Here is a 10,701-nt window from a genome sequence, read left to right as displayed (position 1 = left end):
GAACTGGAGAAATTTAGAAATTGAGCAAGTGATGTGTCGGTGGGTTGGGGGAGACTGAACAAAGGTTAAAAAAGGAAACGTCTGTGATTAGGTAAAAAACACATAGAAGTGTTGATGGGGAAAGGAAAGGTTGGGAAAAACAATAGATAATTGTGATCCAACAAGAGGGAAAAAATAATGTTAATAAGCAAAGGAAATAATTTGAGTCTGTGATTACATTCTGAATCTGTTAAACTCATTGGTGTCTAATCAAAAGATAGCTAAGGACATATCACTCAGGGTCAGTGAGGGAGGATTGCAGGCTATTTACACAAGATTCCTGAAGAAGGGCTTATGCCCAAAATGTCGATTCTCCTGTTCCTTGGATGCTGCCTGACCTGCTGTGCTTTTCCAGCAACACATTTTCAGCTATTTACACAAGAGGCAAGCTTAGAAGAAAAGATGGTGCCAGAGAAAGTAAAGGAGAAGACAGATTATTGGAGTTTGTGATCCTTTACACTTGTAAGAAAGGAAAACATGTATAAAGTGGACAGACACTCTCAGCTCATTCGGAAAATTTAGGCAGTAATAAATACTGGCACAGAAAGTTCTTGCAAGTAACGTGTTAAATGTTCTGTTAAAATTGATATTCCTTGACTTTATCCCAGCTGGAATTTTTATTGTGTTTCTTCAAATAGTTGGCTGAGTGCACAAGGTGATTGGAGAAATGTGACTCTCTATGCTTGGTATCAATTTAGTTCTTGATCAAAAATAGATTCAATGCTATTGGATTTGATTTGATCTGTTAATATTACTTCAAGAAGCTGTTGGCTCTCCTGATGCACAGTGCTCCATTTTGCAGTGCTCTCCAAAAAATGTGCAAGGGTATGGGGAAAGGTGAGTAATTTGTTGTAGATAATGTTGCTGATCTGAAGAATGAGGGCAGACATGATGGGCTAAATGTCTTCCTTCTGTACCTGTGATTTTGTGTGAACCTCCGTAGGCTGGTCATTGTGAAACAGCAACTCAGAATCCCCATTTCCACTTCTGAGCCTCCGAACATGGAGACAGCAGTTTACCATTTAACATGTGATGATAACATTCAGCAGCACTATGCTTCTAAAACTACTGATATATTGATACCATACTTCGCTGTTAAAGTTATGAGAAAGAAAAATCAGAACTCTAAAAGATGGTTGCAATATGATGTAGCTAACAATAAACCATTTAAATCACAGTTAATCAAAACACCCTTACTGCATCCATTAGGCCTTGGCTGCAGCCAAAAAGTGTTGTTAAAGCTAGTATAAAAGCACATACTCATTCACTCAAAGAACGTTTGGCTGTGTAGAAATGTAATTTATAAAGGGCCACCAGAGCCAATAGGCTCATGATGAAATATAGATTTTCTACAATTTGAGGCACAAGCTGTTGAACATATCTTTTAATGAACAATATAAGCCAAACACCCCTCCTGTCACATCAGAAATAAGAACCTAAGAAACAGGAACTGGATAAGGCCATTTTGCCCATAAGACCATGACTGATCTTCCATTAGTGACTTCCTTCACTCTCCCATGTTCTGTAATTCATTTAGATCCAAAGTTTTCTCAACATTTGTCTTGCATACTCTAAATAGGAACATCCATGGCTCCCTAGGGAAGGGAATCCAAAGGCTCACGAATGTTTGAATTAAGAAATTTTCCTCAACTCAGTCCTAGATATCTAACCCTGTATTCAGAGGTTGCAATCTCGACTTCCAAGCCAGGAGCTGAGCTATACCTTCTCAGCAAATACCCAGACTGGCCCATTAGTAGTGTGGGCTGCATATATTGAAGAGTGGGAATCTCACTCAGTGACCAGAAGCTAAACTGAATCAGCCATACAAAAACTATGGCTACAAGAGTTGGTCATAGTCTGGGAATTTTGTGGCAAGTAACACGCCTCCTGTCTCCCCAGTGTCTGTCCACATCTACAAATCACAAGTCAATAGTGTGATAGGAACACAGGAATAGAATCATTGATTCTTTGAGTCATACTTTGGTTCAACCAATCCATGTTGACCATAATCCCAAACTAAACTAGTCCCACTTGCCTGTGCTTGGTCGATATCCCTCCAAACATTTCTTATTTATGTACTAATCCAAATGTCTTTTAAATGTTGTAACTTTATCTGCATCCACCACTTCCTCTGGAAGCTCATTCCACAAAACAAACCACTCTGTATAAAAAAATTCCCCCATGTCTTTCTTTAAACTTTCTCCTCCTCACAAACTTGATTGAGTTTTTTAAAGAAGTAACAAAGAGGATTGATGAGGGCAGAGTGGTAGACGTGATCTATGTGGACTTCAGTAAGGCGTTCGACAAGGTTCTCCATGGGAGACTGGTTAGCAAGTTTAGATCTCATGGAATACAGGGAGAACTAGCCATGTGGATACAGAACTGGCTCGACTGTAGAAGGCAGAGAGTGATGGTGGAGGGTTGTTTTCAGACTGGAGGCCTATGACCAGTGGAGTGCCACAAGGATTGGTGCTGGGTCCACTACTTTTCATCATTTATATAAGTGATTTGGATGTGAGCTTAATAAGTATAGTAAGTTTGCAGATGATACCAAAATTGGAGGTGTAGTGGACAATGAAGAAGGTTACCTTGGATTACAGCGGGATCTTGATCAGATGAGCCAATTGGCTAAGGAGTGGCAGATGAAGTTTAATTTAGATAAATGCAAGGTGCTGCATTTTGGGAAAGCAAGTCTTAGCAGGACTTATACACTTAATGGTAGGATCCTAGAGGGTGTTGCTGAACAAAGATATCTTGGAGTGCAGGTTCATAGCTCCTTAAAAGTAGACTCACGGGTAGATAGGATAGTGAAGAAGGTGTTTGGTATGCTTTCCTTTAAGGTCAAAGTATTGAGTCCAAGAGTTGGGAGGTCATGTTGCAGCTGTACAGAACATTGGTTAGGCCACTGTTGGAATGTTGCGTGCAATTCTGGTTTCCTTCCTTTCGGAAAGATGTTGTGAAACTTGAAATAGTTCAGAAAAGATTTAGAAGGATGTTGCCCGGGTTGGAGGATTTGAGCTATAGGGAGAGGTTGAATAGGCTAGGCCTGTTTTCTCTGGAACGTTGGAAGCTGAGGGGTGACCTTACAGATGTTTATAAAATCATGAGGGGCATGATTAGGGTAAATAGACAAGGTCTTTTCCATGGGGTGGGGGGTCCTACAACTAGAGGGCCTAGGTTTAGGGTGAGACGGGAAAGTTATAAAAGAGACCTAAGGAGCAACCTTTTCACGCAGAGGGTGGTGCATGTGTGGAAAGGGCTGCCAGAGGAAGTGGTGGAAGCTAATACAATTGCAACATTTAAAAGGCATCTGGATGGGTATATGAATAGAAAGGGTTTGGAGGGATATGGGCCAGGTGCTGGCAAGTGGGACTAGATTGGGTTGGGATGTCCGATCGGCATGGATGAATTGGAGCGAAGGGTCTGTTTCCGTGCTGTACATCTCTATGACTCTCACCTTAAAATATGCCCCCTAGTCGTGAAATCCCTCACCCTAGGGAAAAGCCACTGGCAATTAATGGTATCTATACCCCTCATGATTTTATAAACCTCTATAAGATCACCCCTCAATGTCCTACACTCCAATGAGAAAAGTTCCAGCGTATTTAGCCTCTTCTTATAACTCAACCCTCCATTCCAGGCAACGTCTTGGTAAATATTTTCTGAACCCTCTCCAGCTTAATAATATCCTTCAAATAGCAATAGGCCATTCAGCCCATTCAGCTTACCCACCATTCAGTATGATTATGGCTGAACGAACATTTCAATGTCTTTTACTCACCCCATCCCCAAAGCCCTGTATGCCACTGACAATCTGAAAGCTGTCAATATCTACCTTAAATATACTCAAAGACAAAAACTCCACAGTCATCAGTGGTAGAGAATTCCAAAGGCTCATTCCCCTCTAAACAAAATATTGTCCTCATCTTGAACCTAAGTAGCATCCCACTTATTTTTCAATTGTATATCTGGTTCTCGACTTCCCAACCAGGGGAAACAGCTAACTCATAACTACCCTGTCTATCTCTTGAAGTATTTTGTAAGTTTCATTGAGATCACCTCTTATTATTTGAAATTCTTGAGAATAAAGACCCAGTTTGTCCAATTTCTCTTCATAGGATAGCCTGCCATCCTAGGAATAGGTCTGGTGGGTCTTTACTATATTCACTCTCTAGCAATAATATCTTTCCTAAGATTAGATTACTTACAGTGTGGAAACAGGCCCTTCAGCCCAATAAGTCCACACAGACCCTCCAAAGAGCAACCCACCCAGACCCATTCCCCTACATTTACCCTTTCACCTAAACTGCATATAGTACTCCAGATGTGATCTGACCAAGCTCTTAGACAATTGAAGCAAGATGGGCTACTCTTCAATGGCCTGGATGAGTGCAGCTCAAAACAACAATCACAAAGTTTAACATTATCCCATCCACAACCTCTAACATGCTTATTTTTCAGCACAAAAGCACAGTGGCAGCAGTATGTATTATCTACAAGAAACACTGCAATGATTTACCAATGCTCCTCTGAAATCACCTTCTCTCCAATCTCTACTATCTAGAAGGGCGAGAGCAGCAGATGAATGGGAACACCATTGTACTGATTGGAACGAGGTCAGCCAGGTGAATGGCACAGAATATGAGCTCCCTGATTGTGGCTGTTAACCTGGTCCAATCAGGGAATTCTGGCTGTCAGATAAAATCAAGTGTGCACTTTGTGTCTTTCACTGTGTCTCACACCTGCACACACACACCATGGGTGCTGGGGAAAAAATAAGCACTATTGCACTTAGGTGGTAGTGAGGGTTAAATTAAAAGAAAAAATAAAAGAGGACATCAAATAAGCACTACCGCAGTTAGGCGGTAGTGTGGGGGTTAAATTTTAAAAAAATAATAAAAAGAAGAAAAAAATCAAGTGTGCCTCCCTGGCCACCTGGGTATTTTTTCCTGGTGGTGGAACATTAAATAATTTACACAGCCTGTTTTTTTTCTGAGTCCCTGGGATTTGATGGCTAAGGAAAGGTGCATTCATAATGTGGTCAAACAAGTTGTGTCAAAGCCTCCAATCCTGACAATATACAGTAATGTAAGAGTGTAAAAGATTTTTAGACAGCCACATGATGGAAAAAGTGTTTCATTTCTACCATCACTGGGGGTTGGTTATCTCAGTTGGCTGGATGGCTGGTTTGCGATGCAGAGTGATACCAAGACCGTGGTTTCAATTCCTGCTCTGGCTGAGGTTACCATGAAAGACAGTCCTTCTCAATCTCTAGCCTGACCTGAGACCCTCAGGTTTAACCACCACCTGTTTCTCTCTAATGAGAGAGCAGCTCAACAGTCCAACAGGACCAAGCAGAAGTGGGTGCTGCAGATGTTGAAGATTAGAGTCAAGATTAGAGCGGTGCTGGAAAAGCAGCATCCAAAGAGTAGGAAAAATCAACGTTTTGGGCAAAAGCCCTTCCCCTTCCCAATAATATGCATAGCTCCAGACTTCAACAAGCACATAGCTGTGGCCACCTTGGACTGAGTGGGATTTGTAATAACGCACAACACAACAACATTGCCACAGTGGCCTGTTGCCATGGTCATTCCATGGGAATCTACCATGTGTGTAGGTGGTGTCAATCACCATAAGGTCAACGCAGTCTGCCAGGAGTATTAACCGGAGGTGGCGCTGTGTGTGGAGGTCTGCGATTACTGCAACTGCAGGGGTTTCTGCAGCTGGAGGTTGAAAGGCCAGGAGCTGGGGGTGGCTGTCCATCCTGTCTCCATCTGATATATCATTGGCAGCGGAAGTGGGGGATAGCGGAAGTGTATAAAGAGTCCGGAAGAGCGTGAGGGAGTTCCAGTGTGCGGGTGAGAATTGAGGGGGAATAAACATCATTAGAATTGCATTTTTACTGTGAAATAAAGCACAGAGCTTAAATAAAATGTTATATGTATTTGTAGTTTACAAATTGAAATCAGCGTTTTCTTCACCATTGTATCATTGTCAGGATTTCTTCAGGAATCACTTGTTCAGAATTGCTCGAGATCTGGAATTTTCCAAAAATAATTTTCTTCGACAAAACCTGAACGAAATTCGATTTGTTCCCATCCCGGGATTAGCTCAAACCTTTGAGAGCTTTAGTTTTTCTTTATGACAATAGGGACCTTGATTTAATTTCAATTTTTTCACTTATTTTTTGCATTTTCATTTTTTTTTCTCTTTTAAGTTCCTACCAAACCCTAACTTCTTATTCTTTGCTGGATATTTTGATTTGGCTGTTTGGAAAATTTGAATTATGAAGCAGGAATGTAAGATATTCTGTTGTCAGGTTTGTTTTACTTTCTCTGTCCTATCGGAAGTTTTCAGAAAAAAAAATCAAATCGGAGCTATCTGAAATCAATTGATTATCTTTTTTTTGGTTTTTGATTTGATTAAGCGACAGAATATACCATCTGCACTGTTTTGTTTTTGTTAAGGAAGTGACGATGCTTGTTTTAAGCAGAGTTGTTTCTGGTTAACAGATTGCACCAGTTTATTTTGTGTATATATTTGGTTCTACACGAACTGTCAGTTTGAAAATTGTAAAATAAAAGAAAAGAAAGCAATTTTAGAGTGACACCTGACCTGAACTAATACTGTGCTACCAAAAGCACTGTCAGGTACACTGCCAAATTTTGAATCAATTTTTTTAAACAAAAATAGTCCAAAGAACTGCGGATTCAGAAAATCAGCAGTTGCTAGAAAAATTCAGCAGGTCAGGCAGCAACGATGGAGAGAAAGCAGGTCAGGCAGCATCTGTGGAGGGAAAGCAGAGTTAACATTTCAGGTCCAATGACTCTTCTTCAGAATGGTAAACCCTGCTTTCTCTCCATCGTTGCTGCCTGACCTGCTGAGCTTTTCCAGCAATTTATGATTTTGCTCCTTTTTATTAAAACTGCGTGACCTTCAGTTATGTCACTCTTCTTGATTTCCATCAATCACTCAGTGAAAATCTCTTACGATTTCAACAAGACGTTAACTCCGATTAGACAATATGTGCCTGCCATACTTTCATCTGTAAACAAAACAGCTTTTGGCAGGAAATACATTTTGTGATACTATATTCTATGGGCATAGAAGGTTAGGGTGTTGATCTTCCAATACATGATGCTACGGTTGTTATGGTAATGCTGTCCGATTGTTGCACCTTTGCTGTTTGTATTTCATTCTGTGTCCTCATCTTTTTAGAAGGGGTGGTGATGGCTGCAGCGATGGAAACTGAGCAACCTAACATTGAGGTCTTTGAAACTGCTGCTGCAAGTGCTGCTGTGGACATTGAAGACTCGGAGGAGTTTGAGCCATACTATGTGGAGAGGTACTCCTGGAGTCGCTTAAGGAAGTTAATCACTGACAGCAGGAAGCTGCATGGGCACATGATGGCAAAACCTCCTCATGATTTTTATTTTGTAAAGAAAAATGATCCTGAAGGGCCTCATTCAGATAGGGTCTATTATCTAGGTGAGCAGCCTCGGTCTCCCACCTGTCGCAGGCCTGCAGTTTCATCTGTTACAATTCACAGCTTATTCTACAGGAATGGTAGTTGCATCAGTATCATTTTGTCCATACCTGATTATGTCTGTTTTATGTCTGGATGTGTCTGCCTGCTTGTGGTTCCAGAATTACATTTGATGTGTATAACAACCTGGCTTTTGCGAAAAGAACAATCAGGTCACTCTTCATTCTTTAATTGCCGCATTGTGACTCAAAGGGTATCCCTTTAAGAAGCACATCATCCACCATCTTGCATAACTTGTCACAGTTAATTCTTGTCCCCCATTTGCATCACTAAATCTTGGACAGAAAATGTTTGTTCCTTCTGAAAACACAGGCTGGTATTGTTTGTCTATTTTCCTATTCATTCTATGGTAATCAATTCTTCGTCTTCCACCATCAGATTTGACCCTATTTTATGGGTTTCTGGCTATGATGTATACCACAGCAAACTGTTCAGATTTTACCTGAAATGTTTTTGAATCTGATTCATGTAGGGCGCATTAGACAGTCACCAGCAATGGGGATGCTCACTCACTCTAGAGTGAGTACTAAGTTTAAATATATCCTTTTTATCCCGACTGAGATCACTGTTCTACTCCTTGTGACAATGGCTGTTGGGGTATGAACTCAGACTGCAGAAAAAAACAATGTTCCATTCCTCAGAATTTTGTGAGGGTCCAATTGTTTGGGATGGAGCAAATACATTGGCAGATTTCCTCTTTGTGCAGCAAGCTGTTATCAATGTCATATGCAAGCAGGTTTCCTTCACCTAAATGTTTGGTATACACAGCCACGCTGGTGATATTGTAGTGCATAATCACAGGCATTGTGCATCTCATATAAGTTGTCTACACAAATACTCGATGTTAAACACCTAAAAATTCATATTATATATGGACAGTACATTCACAAAAAAAGTACTTACGATAAATACCGTACTCTCACAATTACATTGAGAAACACTATACTCCATCCTGTGACAATTCTGTAACCAAGCTAGCACAATACACACTACAGCATTCATATCTCATTACCAGCAGAGCATTGGGAGATACTGATGTCTCTTTAATTAGCTGTCAATATATGAATAAAGTCAAGTCTAGGAACAGCCTTGAGAATTAAATCCTGTTTGTTTCACTCCTTGCTCACCTTTTTCTTTTCCAACCTAACTCTCCCCTTTCCTTAAATGTTTTCTTGCATGGCTTGCTAAGACACTGTCAACCACCATCTTTCCACCATGGAATTTATTTCTAGTTTGTATGTTATCAAATCACTGTTGTTGTGGGGAGAGAGCTGCTTTCTCCTCTCAACCCTCCCGCCACTCGAAGAAAATTAAGCCATGGTGATATGGAAATACTTCAAAGGCAATCTGTGCAGTTTTGGGAAACTAAAATGAAGTTGTAACAGAGGAAACATGCAAAAATTGGATAGAAAAGATCTTAAATGGGAAGTGCGTTGCGACTTGCCATTCTGTAATGTACAACAAAATTTTAAGCCTACTCATGAAAAATTAACAACTTTTAAATTGGTGGGATGGGCCATTGGGCTAAGGAGTGGAGGATAGAGTTTAATCTAGATGAATGTGAGGTGCTAATTTTGATAAGGCAAATCAGAACAGGACTTATACACTTAATAGAAAGGTCCTGGGGAGTGTTGCCGAACAAAGAAACCTTGGAATGCTGGTTCATAGTTCCTTGAAAGTGGAGTTGCAGGTAGACAGGGTAGTGAAGATGGCTTTTGGTTCGCTAGCCTTTATTCTAAGTACATTAAGTATAGGTGTTGGGAGATCATGTTGCAGCTGTACCAGGAGATTAGTGAGGCCAGTTTTGGAATACTGCATTCAATACTGGTCTCCCTTCTATGGGAGAAAGGGTTCGGAAAGCTTTATAAGGATGTTGCCAGGGTTAGAGGGTTTGAGCTACAGAGAGATGCTGAATAGGCTGGAGCTATTCTGCCTGAAGCATCAGAGGCTGGTGGGTGACTTTATAGAGGTTTATAAAATCATGAGGGCCATGGATAGAGTGAATAGTCAGGGATTTTTCCCAAGGATAGGGGAGTCCAAAACGAGAGGGTATAGGTTTAGGGTCAGAGGGAAAAGATATAAAAGGGACGAGAGGGGCAACTTTTTCGTGCAGAGGGTGGTGCATAATGGAATGACATGCCAGAGTAGGTGATGAAGGCTGGTACAATTACAACATTTGAAAGGCATCTGGATGGGTACATGAAAAGGAAGGGTTTGGAGGGATATGAGCCAAATGCTGGCAATGGACTAGATTCATTCAATATCTGGTCAGCATGGATGAGTTGGACTGAATGGTCTGTTTCTGTACCATATATCTCTTTGGATATTGTAAGTTCTGTGATATTGTAAGTTTTATACAAGTTTCTAAAGTTTCTGTGGGAATAAACAAAATAAAAAGAAAACTTAAGGACAAAGAAATAAAAAGGATGGTGCATCACCTTAAAACATAACACTTATCCAAGTGATAGTAAAAAGCATAGTAATAGACCTACTTATCCAGCTAAATGATAAAAAATATATACGTAATGTACACTTTTGACATATGGTACACAGAGCTTTACCTTTTCTATATTTATGGTTCTGTTGGTGGAGTAACAATTCAAAAACGTGACTGCAGAACCCACCATGGCAGTGTGAGAATTTGAGTTTAGTTAAAAACAAAATCTTGATTTAAAGATTTCTATCAGTGTTCACGTGACGCGAAAGCCGAAGGATTGACCTCCAAAGCCAACGAGTTCACAAATGCCTTTTAGGGAGTGAAATCTTCCACTCTTACCCAGTCTGCTTGACTTCTGACCCACACTGAAGTTTTGGACTTGAATCTGAACTGTCTGAAAATAATGAGAAAGCCACACAGTTCCATCAAATTAAGGAGGGGGGGTGGGGGTCTAAGTATGGACAATAAAAGCTTCCCTTCCCAGCATTGCCCTCATCATAGCAGTGAAGCTAAAGCACAGAAATATATAATTTGTTTGTTAACTTCTGCAAGAATTACTTAATTTGAACATTAGAATAAGGAGTGTGCAACAATATTTGTTAAATTAATGTAGATAATATGTAATTTGTACATTGATGGCAGGTGTAGAAGATATGCAGTTTATGGATGTATTAATTTG

General features: G+C 40.4%; 1 protein-coding gene across 5 annotated transcripts in view; it reads left to right on the top strand.

The window, feature by feature from the left end:
• Positions 1-5,797: 5,797 nt before the first annotated feature.
• The window catches only part of LOC122540962 (dipeptidyl peptidase 8-like), a 30,020-nt gene continuing 25,116 nt past the window's right edge, over positions 5,798-10,701 (top strand). The window contains exons 1-2 of one of the 5 annotated variants that reach the window (XM_043677327.1): positions 5,798-5,897; positions 7,258-7,527. In XM_043677327.1, coding sequence (XP_043533262.1) covers positions 7,269-7,527 — 259 coding nt within the window. In that variant the 5' untranslated portion in view covers positions 5,798-5,897; positions 7,258-7,268. The other 4 variants (XM_043677325.1, XM_043677329.1, XM_043677326.1 and 1 more) reach the window with 4 other exon arrangements.

The sequence above is a fragment of the Chiloscyllium plagiosum genome, chromosome 36, assembly GCF_004010195.1.
Source record: "Chiloscyllium plagiosum isolate BGI_BamShark_2017 chromosome 36, ASM401019v2, whole genome shotgun sequence".
Lineage (NCBI taxonomy): Eukaryota > Metazoa > Chordata > Chondrichthyes > Orectolobiformes > Hemiscylliidae > Chiloscyllium > Chiloscyllium plagiosum.
Note: the sequence above shows the minus strand (reverse complement) of the source record. Positions and strands in the feature narration are given on the sequence as shown.